The 17,372-nt window shown below is 47.4% G+C and overlaps 1 protein-coding gene across 5 annotated transcripts in view; it reads left to right on the forward strand.

The window, feature by feature from the left end:
- Positions 1–17,372, forward strand: part of myo1b (myosin IB) — a 436,008-nt gene that overhangs the window by 45,034 nt on the left and 373,602 nt on the right. For all 5 annotated transcript variants that reach the window (XM_072478525.1, XM_072478546.1, XM_072478553.1 and 2 more), the window contains one exon: positions 14,271–14,386. In XM_072478525.1, the coding sequence (XP_072334626.1) occupies positions 14,271–14,386 (116 nt within the window). The remainder of the gene's footprint in view (positions 1–14,270; positions 14,387–17,372) is intronic.

Below are 17,372 nucleotides of genomic sequence, written 5' to 3' on the forward strand. Positions count from 1 at the left end.
GAATTCCACTGGCAACAATCACATCAGCTGAAATGGGAGGAGCTCAAGCACAAACTGGTCACGGCACCAGTGTTGGCGTTCTTTGACATGGCTCGCCCTACAAAGATCTCAACGGATGCCAGCCAATCTGGTATTGGAGCGGTACTCCTGCAAAAAGACAGCACGTCGTCATGGGCCCCGGTTGCATATGCCTCACGAGCCATGACCCCTACCGAACAGCGCTACGCGCAAATAGAAAAAGAATGCCTGGGCTTGTTAACTGGACTGGACAAGTTCCACGACTATGTGTATGGTCTTCCACGATTTACGGTTGAAACTGACCACCGCCCCCTGGTCAGCATCATTAACAAAGACCTGAACGACATGACCCCTTGCCTCCAGCGCATCTTACTTAAACTCAGGAGGTATGATTTCGAACTGATCTACACTCCAGGGAAGGATCTCATTGTGGCAGACACGCTCTCCCGAGCAGTGAGCACACCACCAGATGCGGAGGGGTTCGTGCGTCAAATTGAGGCACACGTGACTCTGACAGCAGCAAATCTGCCAGCTGATGACCCAAGTCTGGCCCACATACGTGCAGAGACGGCGACTGACCCCCTTCTACAGCGAGTGATGCGCCACATGGAGGAAGGGTGGCTCAAAGGGCAGTGCCCCCAGTTTTATAATGTGCGAGATGACCTTACCATCATAGACGGGGTCCTTATGAAATTCGACAGGATTGTTATTCCGCACAGCATGCGCCAGATGATTCTTAATCAACTACACGAAGGCCACTTGGGCGTCGAAAAATGCAGACGAAGGGCCCGAGAGGCGGTATATTGGCCGGTTATTAATGAAGACATAGCCAACATGGTGCTCAATTGCACAACCTGTCAGAGGTTTCAGCCGGCGCAACCTTCGGAGACGCTTCTACCACACGAGTTGGTGACGTCCCCCTGGGCGAAGGTGGGTGTTGACCTACTTCACGCGCTCGGTAGAGATTACATCATTATTATAGATTACTTCTCAAACTACCCGGAAGTCATGCCTCTACATGATCTGACGTCGTCCGCAGTCATTGGGGCCTGCAAGGAAACATTTGCTCGCCATGACATTCCAAGGACTGTCATGTCAGACAATGGACCCTGTTTCGCCAGCCGTGAATGGTCGTCCTTTTCCGCAGCATATGGTTTCACTCATGTGACATCCAGCCCTCTACATCCACAGTCGAATGGGAAGGCAGAGAAGGGCGTCCACATTGCCAAGCGGCTCCTGTGCAAGGCGGCTGCTGCCGGATCGGACTTTAACCTCGCCTTGCTGGCCTATCGATCGGCTCCGCTTTCCACGGGTCTCTCGCCAGCGCAGCTCCTAATGGGTCGCTCCCTCAGGACGACGGTACCATCCATCCTGGCACCAACAACGGACCATGAGACGGTTCTTCACAACATGCAAATGCAGCATGATCGCCAGAAAAGTCAGTACGACACACGAGCGACGGACCTGCCCCCCCGTCCTCCGGTGACAAAGTACGCGTCCATCAACCGTATGGTGGCTGGTCAGCACCGGCCGAAGTCCTCCGACGTGTGGCTCCCCGCTCGTTCCTTTTTCGCATGCCGGATGGTTCAGTGCGTCGCCGCAATCGGCGCGCCCTTCGCCGACTTCCATGCTCGCAGCCACACAGTACACACACGCCAGATCCTCAACAGTCTTCCGAGGATGACTTCGTGGAGCTGCCGCAGATCACGCCCTCTCCATCGCCACCCATGGCCACGCTTGCACATCAGCCGGTGGTTCTTGACCCACCCTTGAGGCGGTCAACCCAAACTCGTCGCAAGCCCATTAGACTGGACTTATAACACCGTTCATATGTTCAAAAAGTTACACACTTCTGTATTATAACCTGTTGTTTATCGTTCCAGATATCGTCTGACTGGACCACTGTTCAAGTTTTTTTTTCTCGTTCGCATTCATGTTCTGTTACGGTACAACCTTGTTGATGTGACGCACCCGACATCGCCCCATGTAAATAGTTACGTCATATGCACATGCTGTACACAACACACCCACACTCTTAGATGCACTCACGACACGATTATATTTATTACCACGTAGGCACATATCTTTGTAAAAAGGGGGGATGTCATGATATTCAAACACACACATCATGATAGACACACCAACAGACAAATCAGAACACACAACACCACAACCAATCACACACAAAGACAGGAACCATATAAAAGCACGAACACGACACCTGGTGGACAGTAGGTCTGGGGACAAGGACACGGACACGACAAGTTTTAACATCACAAACAGGGAATCCCCACGTGCAGAGTATCAAGACAAAACTGTACATAGAAAGTTTCAATAAAATAGCGTTGTACCATATACAACTGTGTTGGCTCATCTGTGTGTCAGAACGCCCAACACCACAGAAGCCATCTTGTTGCACACCCCACTGACCACCCACCTTGGCCCTGGATCTACAGAATGCCAACAACTGTATGCATGCCCCCACCGCAACACCCCCAACCCACCCACCAGAATATCACCCCCCCCCCCCCCAAACGAACCGGCTGCCGGCGGGGCATCACGTGGCCCACCCAAGCACACAGTAGCCGCTACAGTGGTGTGCCGGATAGGGGCTGTGGAGCGTACCGCTGGCAAGGGCAGTGGCAGCCAACAGTACTCCTGGCAGCAGAGATGGGCACCAAGGCCAGAGGTCCCCACGGTGCCAGACACTGTGGGGGAAGGGGAAGATATGGGTCAGGGTCCGCAGTGCCATACAGGACCACTGTTTAGCCTGGTAGACTTGGTTGGGCACGGGGGGTACCACCATGATAACATGTCGGCCTTTCATCCCCTGCAGACAGTGTATATTGGAATACAACCAGCAATGGTGGTCTTCTTCCCAGTCGCCGCAGCCCTCGAGATGTACTGCGGCTGTATGAACTGGAGCTGCTTGAGGAGGAGGACCATGTAGCAGCGGAGCCTGCCCCAGAAGAACAGGAGGCAGCCACTGAGGATGGAGAGCTGGCCACCCAACAGGCTGAGAAGGGGGTGGGAGGGAGGTATAGCATGAGGCCTCGCATGTACCGGCACCGCCTGTAATTGGGAGACCTGCTGGACCGGGCATGCCGTCGAAGACTCCAGCTGAGCAGCAGGACAGTGCGACATATCTGCCAGGTGATGGTGCACTTGGCCCTGCGGGGAAATGAGGGAGGACACCCGTTCCCTGTTGCCGTCAAGGTGACGGTCTTTCTGACCTTCGATACCACGGGGTCCTTTCAGACGCTGAGTGAGGACTTGTCCGGGATCTCTCAGAGCTCGGTGCATCCGCGTCGTCACGGAGGCCCTACATGCCCAGTCGGCACAATACATCCAATTCAATGTGGACTGAGCCGACCAGGATGGCGGGCGGCGGAGTTCACCACCATCGCCAAGATGCCCCGGGTCCAGGGGGTGATCGAAGGGATGTATGTTGCCCTACGAGCACCTGTATATGCCAGGCCGATCGTCACAAACCGAAAGGGGTTCTACTCAATGAACGTGCAGCTGGTGTGTGACCATTCGTTGCGCATCATGCACATCTGCACCCGATACTAGGGCAGTGTGGCTGGTGGGGTTGACTCCTGGGTGACAAGGCTTGTCCACTATGGTCGTAGCTGATGACACCTATCCAGAAGCCATAGACAGATGCACCATCTCCTGCTCCTGTACACGGCTGGACCGCTCCAACTGCACCTGCAGGTGCTGGATGCTCGCCGAAAACCCCTCATGTAGTCCCTGGCTCTGCTACTGCATCTCCACAATCGATGGGACCGTCCATTGCAGAAGCCTGAAACCCTTCTGGACTGCAGCTAGTCTCTGGGGTCAGCCCTCAGTGGCTGCTTCCTGTTCCTCTGATCAACTGCCACCTGGGGCATTTCTACTTCCACCTGCTGTACCAAAGCACGTGTGTGCTGCGCACCAGATAGTGCCCCAGGAGCCTCTTCACTAAAGTGCCTAGCCAAAGTGAGTGTCTCTGGAATGGTGGAGTGTGTTGGAGACAGAAAACACAGTATTAAACAGTCCAACAAAGAACAAAGAAATGTACAGCACAGGAACAGGCCCTTCGGCCCTCCAAGCCCGTGCTGACCATGCTGCCCGACTAAACTACAATCTTCTACACTTCCTGGGTCCATATCCCTCTATTCCCATCCTATTCATGTATTTGTCAAGATGCCCCTTAAATGTCACTATCGTCGCTGCTTCCACCACCTCCTCCGGTAGCGAGTTCCAGGCACCCACTACCCTCTGCGTAAAAAACTTGCCTCGTACATCTACTCAAAACCTTGCCCCTCTCACCTTAAACCTATGCCCCCTAGTAATTGATCCCTCTACCCCGGGGAAAAGCCTCTGACTATCCACTCTGTCTATGCCCCTCATAATTTTGTAGACCTCGATCAGGTCGCTCCTCAACCTCCGTCGTTCCAGTGAGAACAAACCGAGTTTATTCAATCGCTCCTCATAGCTAATGCCCTCCATACCAGGCAACATTCTGGTAAATCTCTTCTGCATCCTCTCTAAAGCCTCCACATCCTTCTGGTAGTGTGGCGACCAGAATTGAACACTATACTCCAAGTGTGGCCTAACTAAGGTTCTATACAGCTGCAACATGACTTGCCAATTCTTATAATCAATGCCCCGGCCAATGAAGGCAAGTATGCCTTCTTGACTACCTTCTCCACCTGTGTTGCCCCTTTCAGTGACCTGTGGACCTGTACTCCTGGATCTCTTTGACTTTCAATACTCTTGAGGGTTCTACCATTCACTGTATATTCCCTACCTGCATTAGACCTTCCAAAATCATTACCTCACATTTGTCTGGGTTAAACTCCATCTGCCATCTCTCCGCCCAAGTCTCCAAACAATCTAAATCCTGCTGTATCCTCTGACAGTCCTCATCGCTATCCGCAATTCCACCAACCTTTGTGTCGTCTGCAAACTTACTAATCAGACCAGTTACATTTTCCTCCAAATCATTTATATATACTACAAACAGCAAAGGTCCCAGCACTGATCCCTGTGGAACACCACTGGTCACAGCCCTCCAATTAGAAAAGCATCCTTCCATTGCTACTCTTTGCCTTCTATGACCTAGCCAGTTCTGTATCCACCTTGCCAGCTCACCCCTGATCCCGTGTGACTTCACCTTTTGTACTAGTCTACCATGAGGGACCTTGTCAAAGGCCTTACTGAAGTCCATATAGACAACATCCACTGCCCGACCTGCATCAATCATCTTAGTGACCTCCTCAAAAAACTATCAAGTTAGTGAGACACGACCTCCCCTTCACAAAACCATGCTGCCTCTCACTAATACGTCCATTTGCTTCCAAATGGGAGTAGATCCTGTCTCGAAGAATTCTCTCCAGTAATTTCCCTACTACTGAAGTATTCTCACCGGCCTGCAGTTCCCTGGATTATCCTTGCTACCCTTCTTAAACAGAGGAACAACATTGGCTATTCTCCAGTCCTCCGGGACATCACCTGAAGACAGTGAGGATCCAAAGATTTCTGTCAAGGCCTCAGCAATTTCCTCTCCAGCCTCCTTCAGTATTCTGGGGTAGATCCCATCAGGCCCTGGGGACTTATCTACCTTAATATTTTTTAAGACACCCAACACCTCGTCTTTTTGGATCTCAATGTGACCCAGGCTATCTACACACCCTTCTCCAGACTCAACATCTACCAATTTCTTCTCTTTGTTGAATACAGATGCAAAGTATTCATTTAGTACCGCGCCCATTTCCTCTGGCTCCACACATAGATTCCCTTGCCTATCCTTCAGTGGGCCAACCCTTTCCCTGGCTACCCTCTTGCTTTTTATGTACGTGTAAAAGCCTTGGGATTTTCCTTAACCCTATTTGCCAATGACTTTTCGTGACCCCTTCTAGCCCTCCTGACTCCTTGCTTAAGTTCCTTCCTACTTTCCTTATATTCCACACAGGCTTCGTCTGTTCCCAGCCTTTTAGCCCTGACAAATGCCTCCTTTTTCTTTTTGACGAGGCCTACAATATCTCTTGTTATCCAAGGTTCCCGAAAATTGCCATATTTATCCTTCTTCCTGACAGGAACATGCCGGTCCTGAATTCCTTTCAACTGACACTTGAAAGCCTCCCACATGTCAGATGTTGATTTGCCCTCAAACATCCGCCCCCAATCTAGGTTCTTCAGTTCCCGCCTAATATTGGTATAATTAGCCTTCCCCCAATTTAGCACATTCATCCTAGGACCACTCTTATTCCTTGTCCACCAGCACTTTAAAACTTACTGAATTGTGGTCACTGTTCCCGAAATGCTCCCCTACTGAAACATCTACCACCTGGCCGTGCTCATTCCCCAATACCAGGTCCAGTACCGCCCCTTCCCTAGTTGGACTGTCCACATATTGTTTTAAGAAGCCCTCCTGGATGCTCCTTACAAACTCTGCCCCGTCTAAGCCCCTGGCACTAAGTGAGTCCCAGTCAATATTGGGGAAGTTGAAGTCTCCCATCACCACAACCCTGTTGTTTTTACTCTTTTCCAAAATCTGTCTACCTATCTGCTCCTCCATCTCCCGCTGGCTTTTGGGAGGCCTGTAGTAAATCCCCAACATTGTGACTGCACCCTTCTTATTCCTGATCTCTACCCATATAGCCTCACTGCCCTCTGAGGTGTCCTCCCATAGTACAGCTGTGATATTCTCCCTAACCAGTAGCGCAACTCCGCCACCCTTTTTACATCCCCCTCTATCCCGCCTGAAACATCTAAATCCTGGAACGTTTAGCTGCCAATCCTGCTCTTCCCCCAACCAGGTCTCTGTAATGGCAACAACATCATAGTTCCAAGTACTAATTCAAGCTCTAAGTTCATCTGCCTTACCCGTAATACTTCTTGCATTAAAACATATGCACTTCAGGCCACCAGACCCGCTGTGTTCAGCAACTTCTCCCTGTCTGCTCTGCCTCAGAGCCATACTGGCCCTATTCCCTAGTTCTCCCTCAATGCTTTCACCTTCTGACCTATTGCTCCGGTGCACACCTCCCTGCCATACTAGTTTAAACCCTCCCCTGTGACACTGGCAAACCTCGCGGCCAGGATATTTATGCCTCTCCAGTTTAGATGCAGCCCGTCCTTCTTATATAGGCCACACCTGCCCCGGAAGAGCTCCCAGTGGTCCAGATAACGGAAACCCTCCCTCCTACACCAGCTGTTTAGCCACGTGTTTAGCTGCTCTATCTTCCTATTTCTAGCCTCACTGGCACGTGGCACAGGGAGTAATCCCGAGATTACAACCCTCGAGGTCCTGTCTTTTAACTTTCTGCCTAGCTCCCTGAACTCCTGCTGCAGGACCTCATGCCCCTTCCTGCCTATGTCGTTAGTACCAATATGTACAACGACCTCTGCCTGTAGTCCAGGGGGGGTGGGCAGCAGGTGGCTTCAGTGGCCAACGCGCCCAGCCATGGTGACCGGTATGGGTGCCGGTATGTGACCTGGGGTAGGTGTTCGGCTGCCCTCTGGGTGGGGGAGGGGGGGTCGGGGTTTAGGGTTACAGGTGTATGGGATGGTGCTGACCACCTCTGTCGCCTGCGCCCAAACCCGGTGAACGGCGGCGGATGGAAGCCGCCACCTCCCCATCCCGGGGTACAGGGTCGCTTGCCTCTCCTCCACGGCATCCAGCAGGGTCTCCAGTTCCGCATCGGTGAATCTCGGGACTGTGCGTCTTACTGTCATCTTGTTGGCTGGGATGGTGTGTGGGGAGTGAAGTGTGTATATGTGGCTGCAGCTTGTAGCCTCCTGAGTGCCAATCCCGGACTGGCAAATCTGGCACCGTTTCCCATTGGAATCGATTGTGTTCCACGTGGCGCTGGGACTAGCCCCCTAAAGGTCGTTGAATCAGTCCATCTGCGGCACCATTTTTGTTGTCGTAGAACTTGATGAATCCTGCCCCAGCATCAACACTTAGTCTCAGGAACGGAGAATGCGGCCAATAAAATTTAGCATAGTACATTGCATGACGAAGTTGAGATTGCATAGGTACAAAACCAAATCCACATCTTCCAATGCTGCGTGTTATTCATTCTGTTTTCAAATACAGTTTTTATTTTTTTTGGTATAAATTTAGAGTACCCAATTCATTTTTTCCAATTAAGGGGCAAATTTAGCTTGTTCAATCCACCTTCCTTGCACACCTTTGGGTTGTGGGGGCGAAACCCACGCAAACATGGGGAGAATGTGCAAACTCCACACGGACAGTGACCCAGAGCCGGGATCGAACCTGGGACCTCGGCGCCGTGAGGCAGCAGTGTTACTCACCGCGCCATCGTACTGCCCCCGTTTTCAAATACAATTAATATTTTTTTAAAATCTTTTTATTGGCATTTTCAGAATTTATAAACAGTTATGTACATTGTTGGCTGTGTTTATTTACTGTATTATACAGAAAGGTTTGTCTTGTCCTTCCCTTAATTTCCCCTATTTGCATTCTGCCACCCTTTGGCTCGCCGTGTGGTTCCCCCCCCCTCCCCCTTGTGTCCCTTTTTTGGTGAGGTTGTGTTCCCACCCTTTCTTTTGTTCCCCGTCAACTTCGGCTGTGTTTCCCCTATGATTGGGGGGGGGGGTGTTGTCCCCTCCCTCCCTCCCTCCCATGTTGTCCCTTTTGTGTCCCTCAAGCCTTTTCTCCTCTCTCTTTCCCCCCCCCCCCCCCCCCGGGTTGCACGCTCCTATGGTTCCCCCCATCTTTATTTTTTAAATACAGTTAATATTTGCAATATTCATTACATGTCAACCATAAAACCTTTGGGTTTAATCCAGCTTGTAGTCCCGCACTGTACTGTAGCTGAAAGGCCTCAGACGGTGGCCAATCCCTATTGTGCCTCCACTACAGCTGCCCCAAACTTTATTGTGGACCTCAGCATGTATTCCTGGACCTTAGAATGTGACAACCCACAACACTCAGTTGTGGACAACTCTTTGCAGTGAAGCCCAGCAAGTTTCAGGCTGACTGAAGAGTCTTTTGCTGGCTTGATGGGCCTCCAGCCGCAATTGATGTTTATCTCCATGTTCATCCCTGGGAACAGCTTGTATGCTTCAGACCTCCTCAGAGAATTAATCCCATACACCATGTGCAGCAAAGTCACTTGTATAATTACCACTTCTACAGTTTTCCCCTCAGCCTCTGCTTACCATAGAAACATATGTAGAACTGGCAGTAAGAGCATATGTTTTTGTTAAAAAGGCTATCAGCAGCTGCTGTAACTGCAGTGTATCTGGGAAACTTCAGCAGTTTTGCTGAAGAATGCTTTTGAAATGAGCTTTGAAAAGGATGCATCTTGTCCTGATTAAGACAGTGATATTTTTAAGAATAAACTGAGTGGTGTTGCACTAAGGCTATCAGTAGACATTGTGCATTTTTGAGGTTGCCTCGCTGTGGGAGGTGAGGGGCACAGTAACATGACAGGTTTAAGGAGCTGCTTTTTCACCCGTACCTGGATTTCAATAAACCTCAGATGGGCAAGTTGAGAATTCCTCTACTCCGGTGTGAAATATGTTTGGCCGTTCTCAATGCTTCCCTCAGTAGGTGTGGATCCGCACCACTAAATTGCCCAGAAAAATAATTTGGTAGTTCTATTAAAGAAGCCACAGGATGGCTGGTGCAGAAAATGTTAGGTTATTGCATTAGGAGCAGCTTTTCTGAGGTTGCTGTTGAGGGAAGTTGTGAGTGCAGAACAGAGCGAGTATTCCAATACTCTGGCAGGAAAACAGTAATCTAAAGGGAACAGGGCAGTGACCAAGAGAAATGTTGTGGCAGAAAATGCAACCTTATTAATATGTAAGTTGATATATTAATGTTGACTAAGTCAATATGAGATGCTTAAATATGTGAAAAAATACTACAAACATTTTGTTGTGTATATGATTTTATAAACCAGGTGTTAAAGAAAAAGGACATTGTATTTGGAAAAAAATAATTCAATACTTAAGTGATATATTTTGGCTTTCTCATTGCTTTTTTTAATCTTTTCAAAATGCTGATCAGAGGTGAAAAGACCATGGTAGATCTCAGACACTCTCTTCAGCCTGGATGACATGAAAGATGAGGAAAGTCAGGGATATGCAGTATCGATTTACCTCTCAATACCCGAGTGGTTTACATCCATGGTTCAGAAGAATGCCAATTCATGTGAAAACTGTGTTGAATTTGCTGCAGATGGGGTATCATTTGAACTTTGGCTTTGAGGTGAATTGCAGTTTTGTGAGAAGGCATGCTTAAAAGGTAGTGAAGTGGAGTTTGGTATTTTGAGGAGGACATAACACCACGCACATTTGTCCAAGGGCTGCCATTTTGCAATTGTAATTGGCCATAACACAAAATGGTAGTCCTTGGATACAAGGCTACAATGTTCCAATTGTACATTCCTGAATGCTTAAACACTACATATTTGGTATGGAGAGATAATGAGAAGGAATAATACCACCATTGCCAGTGACTTGCTGCTTGTCTACCTTTTAGATTTTGTTGGTCCGTCATTTGTAGACTTCTTCCTCACTGTAGTGTTTTCTATGTGCTCATCAGGTCGGCACCTAAAAAAATCTGAATATAGGTTGCCAACTTTCTCTTTGTTTTAATGAATAAGCATATCACAAATATGCCCAAACCCTAATTATCATTTAGAATACAAATGCTTATCATTTGGCCTTGGACAAATATATAATTTAGTGAATGTGTGAGATAGGGAGGGGCCACTACTGCTAATGGACTTTAAAACACCATGGGCCAGGATTTTCAGCAGAGGTGATCATTCGGGATAAATTGGAGAAGAAAGTGAAATCTGAAACATTGTATCTGTGCACAGTAACTGTTAACTTTGGCTATTGTGGTGAATGGAGGATTTTAGGAATATTGGCTTTTAAATATTGGGGCAATGTAAGGGTTAAAAGCCTGATATTATAGTGTGTTTTACTGCAGTGGTCATGTTTTTAAAAAGGATTTTGTTTTGAAGGGCCTGGCAGCTTTTAGGAGCCAGAAGGTGATATTGACCAGAGGAATGTGTTTTTCAGTCTGGGCTAATGCACTGTTGTATGGCAGGGGAAAGTCCCTGGGACGTTAATGTGCTTTCAGCCTGGAGAGTTGAGTTGCTTTGCAGCTTGGGGAGATGATGCCGTTGCTGGGTGGAGTTTTTTTTAATTTTAATTTTTTAAATTTTTTAATTCTGCTCTTTTTTCACATTTTCTCCCACATTTACACCCATCAACAATAAACAATAATCAGCAAGCTATGTCAATCCCCATAATAACAACGATCCCATCCGCCCACCAACCCCCAAACCATAACCCGCATGTTTACATAAACAAATGACAAAAAGGAATCAGGGATTACCCGTAGTCACCCTTAATCTACACAACCCACCCCACCCACCCCCCCAACCAACGCCATCCAGCCTCTGAGAGAGTACCGTACATGATACCCCAGGGTTGTGCACCCCCCCCCCCCCCCAAAGTCTCCAGCTCCTCCCGCCCACTGCCTCTTGTAAAACTCCTCCTCCCAACCTCGGTTCCCTCCCCCCAACTTTCCACCCCGGCTAGACCACTCGGACCCTGTTCTGCCAGGCTCCGATGGCCGCCGCCCCCCCCCCCCCCCACCTCACTCCCGTTCATTGGCCGGCTTAAACCGGCCAGCGTGGAGGCCCCCGCCCGGGTCCCTTTCCCCCTTGCCCGGCCCAAAGATCCCCTTTTAGCACACAAACCCCGCATATCCACCTACACCCCAAAGAGCCCTCATTTCGAGTGAAAGTCCCGTCCAAATGTCCAAATATATACAACATTGGCTCCTTTAGCCTCTACACCCGCGCGCAGTGATACAAAAAGGAAGAAAATACAGTCATGAGGTTACATCGGCACATGGCCATTCCTCAATTTGTCAGTTCTGCCACAGTCCCTCTGCCTTCGCAAACTCCTACGCTGCTTCCGCCGTTCCAAAATAAAAGTCCCTGAGCTTATAAGTCACCCTCAGCTTCGCTGGATATACAATGCCGCACTGCACCTTGCTAATGTACAGTGCCCTCTTCACCCGGTTGAAGGCAGCCCGCCTCCTCGCCAGCTCCACGGTAAAGTCCTGGTATACACGTATACCAGCTCCAGCCCACTGCACCACCCGCTTCTGCTTGGCCCACCTCAGGACCTTCTCCTTCACCCTGTACCTACGGAAGCACAGAGTCACTGCCCTTGGCGGCTCACTTGCCTTTGGTACAGGCCTCCACGACCGATGACCCCGATCCAGTTAATATCGGGAGGGATCCTCCCCCTCCCCCAATAGTATTGCCAGCATCGCGGCAAAATACTCAGTCGGCTTCGGTCCTTCAACTCCTTCGGGCAGCCCCACAATTCACAAATTCTGTCACCTGGATCTGTTTTCCAGGTCTTCCATTTTTCCTCGAAGATCCTTGTTAGTGTCAATCACCTTCCACATCTCCTTCCCCATCGAGGCAAGTTCATCACCGTGCTGCAATAACGTCTCCTCCACTTCCTTCAGCGCTTCCCCTTGCTCTCGCTCCTCAGCCACTGCACTCGCCACCGCCGTCATCACCGGGGAAACCGCCTCCTCCACCAGTGCACTCAAAACCTCCCTCATCTCCTTTCTCACCGTCTCCATGCATTTCGCAATCTGCGCCAACTGCCTTTCGAATTCCGCAGCCATCACCGTAGTTATTTCTTCAGCCATAAGCACTGCGGCCTCCCCTGGTGCTCCAGCCTCCATTTTCTTTGCTGACCCCGCGGTGACCTTTCCACTCCCCAACGGACTTTCAGCCGCTTTTTTCACGGCCGTTCTTTTGGTGTTTTTTGACATCCTTCTTCTCTGTGCGCTGTCTCCTGACTTTTACTGCCGTGGCTGGCCCTAGGACCGGGCGTTACTCCCCGACAATGCCGTTCCCGAACGGGAGCCCTCCAACGCGCGGCTGCCTCCCGCCCGCCGTCACCGGAAGTCTTGCTGGGTGGAGTTAAGGGATGCTGAGATATTTTGCAAAAGCTTTGAAGATGAATTGAAGTCTGATCTGTCTGACAGAGTCCACAATTCTCTCACAGTAGGATAGTTGTAAAAAGAGTAATAAATATTTAAAGCAGAGCAGTATTGTCTGAGGACAAGGAAGACACTGAAACAAGCCAGATGGACCCACTTTTTGAAAATATTTAGCCAGAGCCTGAAGGAGTTCTAACAAGAGCCACATCTGTGCTGTAAAGCAAGTATTATTCTATGCCATGCTGATATTAAGATGGATTGAGAGCTGTATGTTTTATGTTGTTTAATAGGGAATTGAATAATAGTGTTTAAGGGATAATTGTAAGCTGTTCAGGTGTGAAGTTAAAGAGTTTAATATTGTATTCCTAATAAAGATCTGTTTTAAAAATGCCAAATCCCTATTTCTTCATGCAGTCATTCATGGAGTGAATCATTCTTTCTGCACAGTCTTACAAAATAAACTAAAATATTGGGGTTTCAGTCCAGTATCCTCGCCACTGTTGGGGTCTGGTCTGGGATCGTAAACACTATTGAGTCTTTTTTATTTCTTCAACATTCTGCAGGTCCAGATTCTAGTACAATATTGAAGGAATAGATCTTGAGAACCAAAGGTACAGAGAATATTTAGTGAATGCTGACTTGCTAGAGGCGAGAGACCTAACAATGTGCAAGCTGCTGCTCCTTCATTCTTACAGGATATATCAAGTTCATCAAAATCTGCTATGTTGGTGCACACCCTGATGGCTCTGGGGATTTATTTGTTGTGTGATAACTTTTAATATGATGAATTATTTTTCTTCAGCTCACTTTTGGTGTCTGCCACTACCTTGAACTTCCCCAAACAATTTAAGAGTGCAAATCTGGGCAGCACTGCTGCCTCACGGCGCCGAGGTCCCAGGTTCGGTCCCGGCTCTGGGTCACTGTCCGTATGGAGTTTGCACATTCTCCCTGTGTTTGCGTGGGTTTCGCCCCCACAACCCAAAGATGTGCAGGGTAGGTGGAGTGACCACGCTAAATTGCTCCTTATTTGGAAAAATGAATTGGGTACTCTAAATTTTTTAAAAAAGAGTGCAAATGAATAGCTAAGTCCTACCAATCATCAGAGCACTTGATTGTCGATGATTCATTTTTTAAAATCCTTGACAGTTTCCTGCTTTCCAGCATGAAACCCATAATTTAGAACTGCTAAGGTACAAATTCAGTGCATTTTAATTGTGTAATTTTTGTTTCTCTCCTCTTCTAGACTTATATTGGAAATGTAGTCATATCTGTAAATCCATACAGACACTTGCCCATCTATACCCCTGAGAAAGTTGAAGAATATCGCAACAGAAATTTCTATGAGCTCAGTCCTCACATGTAAGTAAAGCAAAGCTAAACAAACTTCAGCTGACTCAAATCAAAGGACAACGAATGGATCTCTCTGTTTACCTTGGATGAAAGGAAAAAAAAAGGATGTGAATATTTTATTCTTTTGTATTTTATTAAGCCTGGTCTTCCTAGTTTTGTTGTAATTTGTTTAGTATATTGCAAGCATCTGCCAAACTATTCCAACATTGACAAATTCTTCGATTCTTCATTTGAACCCTGAAAGGCTTCGGTCTAAATATGGCATTTTCTTTTCGCTTTGTACTTGACCCCATCTGTCCCTGCAACATCTGCTAATGCATTTTGTAACATAAACAGAGAAGAAGATTGCTCTTTGAGCATTTATGTTCGTATGTATAGATCTGGGAAAAGTGGGCCTTTTTGTGGTTATATGTCAAATTGCTGTCTGGAACAGATATGATTTCAGTGAAAGTAAAAGTTTAAAATAAAATTGATATCGCTTTTAGATTTGATGAAAATTATTTCAGTTCCTGATAAAATGGTTCACAATTTGTCTTTGGAAAGTGACCCTTGCCTACCAAGGCAGAACAGGATGTTTTATTTAAGAAAATAGATATTTTCTTCCATGATGTATACAAGGGAGTATTTTGAAACTATTCATAATTTTGGTACTTTCAAAATATTTCCATAATACTTGTGTAAGCATCAAAGGGGCATTTAATTACCAGATAAAACCCTGTTTATAAACATTGGCGATGGCTATATTAGATGGACAGACTTTCCTTTTAAAGTTATTTCACAGGAGCTACAAATCACAAACTATTTTCACTGATGTGACGTATAAAAACTCCACCGACATGGTTGTTATGAAGGTTTGATGTCTGCCAAGGTACCTACCAGCCGTAACATCCCCCCCTCAGAATATCTCGCTTCCACATGACCTGACACCCTACTATCATGAACGGTACAGGCTTGGAAGGCAGAAGGGCCTGTTCCTGTGCTGTTTTGTTCTTTGTACTCCTTAATCAAGCAGCCCCTCTTAATTTAAGGAAATTGTCTTTTCACTTAGTGTGTTTGTTTAATTCCATTTATTTCAATTTTAAATACTGAATTCACTGTTCATCAAGATGGTGAACCAAACATTCCAGGGACATCCCAAAGCTCAATAATTGATCTGTTCTGATTCGCTGCTCTCACCTGATCTCATTGGGCCGTTACAACTGGGCTCAGCACCCACCCTCAGCAAAATAATCCTGATTTTGGTCCTATAAGTCTCATTGCAAATCACACATGTCAACAAGTCAGAATCAGAATGAGTCACAGGCTCCGATAGGTGAGTTTACGATCAATTACCGTCTAGATTGGCAAATCATAGAATCCCTACAGTGCAGAAGGAGGTCATTCGGCCCATGGAGTCTGCACTGACACTCCAAAAAAGAACCCTACCGAAGCCCACCTCCCGCAACCCCACCTAACCGTTGGACACTAAGGAGCAATTTTGCAGATCCAATTCACCTGACATGCACATCTTTGGACTGTGGGAGGAAACCGGAGCACCCGGAGGAAACCCATGCAGACAAGGGGAGAACGAGCAAACGCCACACAGATAGTCACCCGAGGTTGGAATTGAACCCAGGTCCCTAGCGCTGTGAGGTAGCAGTGCTAACCACTGTGTCCCTGTGTACTACTTTCGATTTAGTTTTTGCCATTCACCATGCAATCTTCCTGTCTTTCTGGAGTTTGCACATTCTCCCCGTGTCTGTATGGGTTTTGCCCCGCAATCCAAAGATGTGCAGGTTAGGTGGAATGGCCATGCTAATTTGCCCCTTAATTGGCAAAAAACAATTGGTTTTCTAAATTTATATTTTTTTAAAATCACCATGCAATCTCCTCTACATCGATGGGAGAAAAAACAGATAGTGTGACTGCTTTGTTGAACACCCCTGTTCAGTTTGGAAGCATGACCCTGAGCTTCCTGTTGGTTGTCATTTTACCTTTCCACCTTGTTCCCTCTCTGTCCTTGGCCTGCTACAATGTTCCAATGAAGCTCAGCACAAGCTTGGGGAACAGCACTCCTCTTTCATCTCTGTTCTCTACAGCCTTCTGGGTTTAATTTTGAGTTCAACAACTTTAGATCATGATCTCTGCCTCGATTTTGTTTCATTTACTGGTTCAGTTTTTTGCTTCTATATTCCTTCACTTTGCTTTTGGAGGGCTGCTATGCACTCATTGCGCCTCACCTGGATACATCTTTGTTACTATACCCATTCCTACTCCCTTTCGGTTTTCCCTGTGAAAGCTTTTGTTATTTAATCTCGTCTGTCACAGATCCCTTTTGTTCTTCTTTCCCCCACCCCGGCCCCCTTTTCTCAAAACCTGTTATGTTTCTATATTGCTCAGTTCTGATGAAGAATCATCGACCTGAGATGTTGACTGTTTCTCTCCATAGATGCTACTTGATTTGCTAAGTACTTCCCAGCATTTTCCGTTTTTATTCCATATTTATAGCATCTGCGATATTTTGCTTTTGTTGATGTTTCTGCCCTGCTAGTAGTGTGCAGGCCACGTTTGTTAACAGGCTCAATTCTTTAAATTGGTTTCTTTACAATTGTGATGAATGATATCTGTATACACATGTACCTTTAATGCGTAGGCCCCTTTAAGACCGGGTTTGGAACCCGGGGGGACTCCGCCTCTGGCTCCGCCCCCAGGAAGTTGTATATAAGGTTACGTTCAGTAGGCAGTGTGCAGTGAGCACACTTCTCGGCAGCTGTCTGGTTCTCTGGTAATTAAAGCCTTTGTATTATCAAACTCCTCTCCTGAGTCGTAATTGAGGGTATCTCAACAATCCAAAAAACAGGTTTGTCATTCAACATAGTTAAAGCCAATAATCTGCTAACTGTTAGCAATTCTGTCCACAATGAGTATGATTGAGGAGGAGTTCAGAACTAGTCTCATTCATTAGTATTGTAATGTCTGTTTGCATTCTAGTCTTCAATTTATTGCTGCCATTTTA

Source organism: Scyliorhinus torazame, chromosome 2, assembly GCF_047496885.1.
Source record: "Scyliorhinus torazame isolate Kashiwa2021f chromosome 2, sScyTor2.1, whole genome shotgun sequence".
Lineage (NCBI taxonomy): Eukaryota > Metazoa > Chordata > Chondrichthyes > Carcharhiniformes > Scyliorhinidae > Scyliorhinus > Scyliorhinus torazame.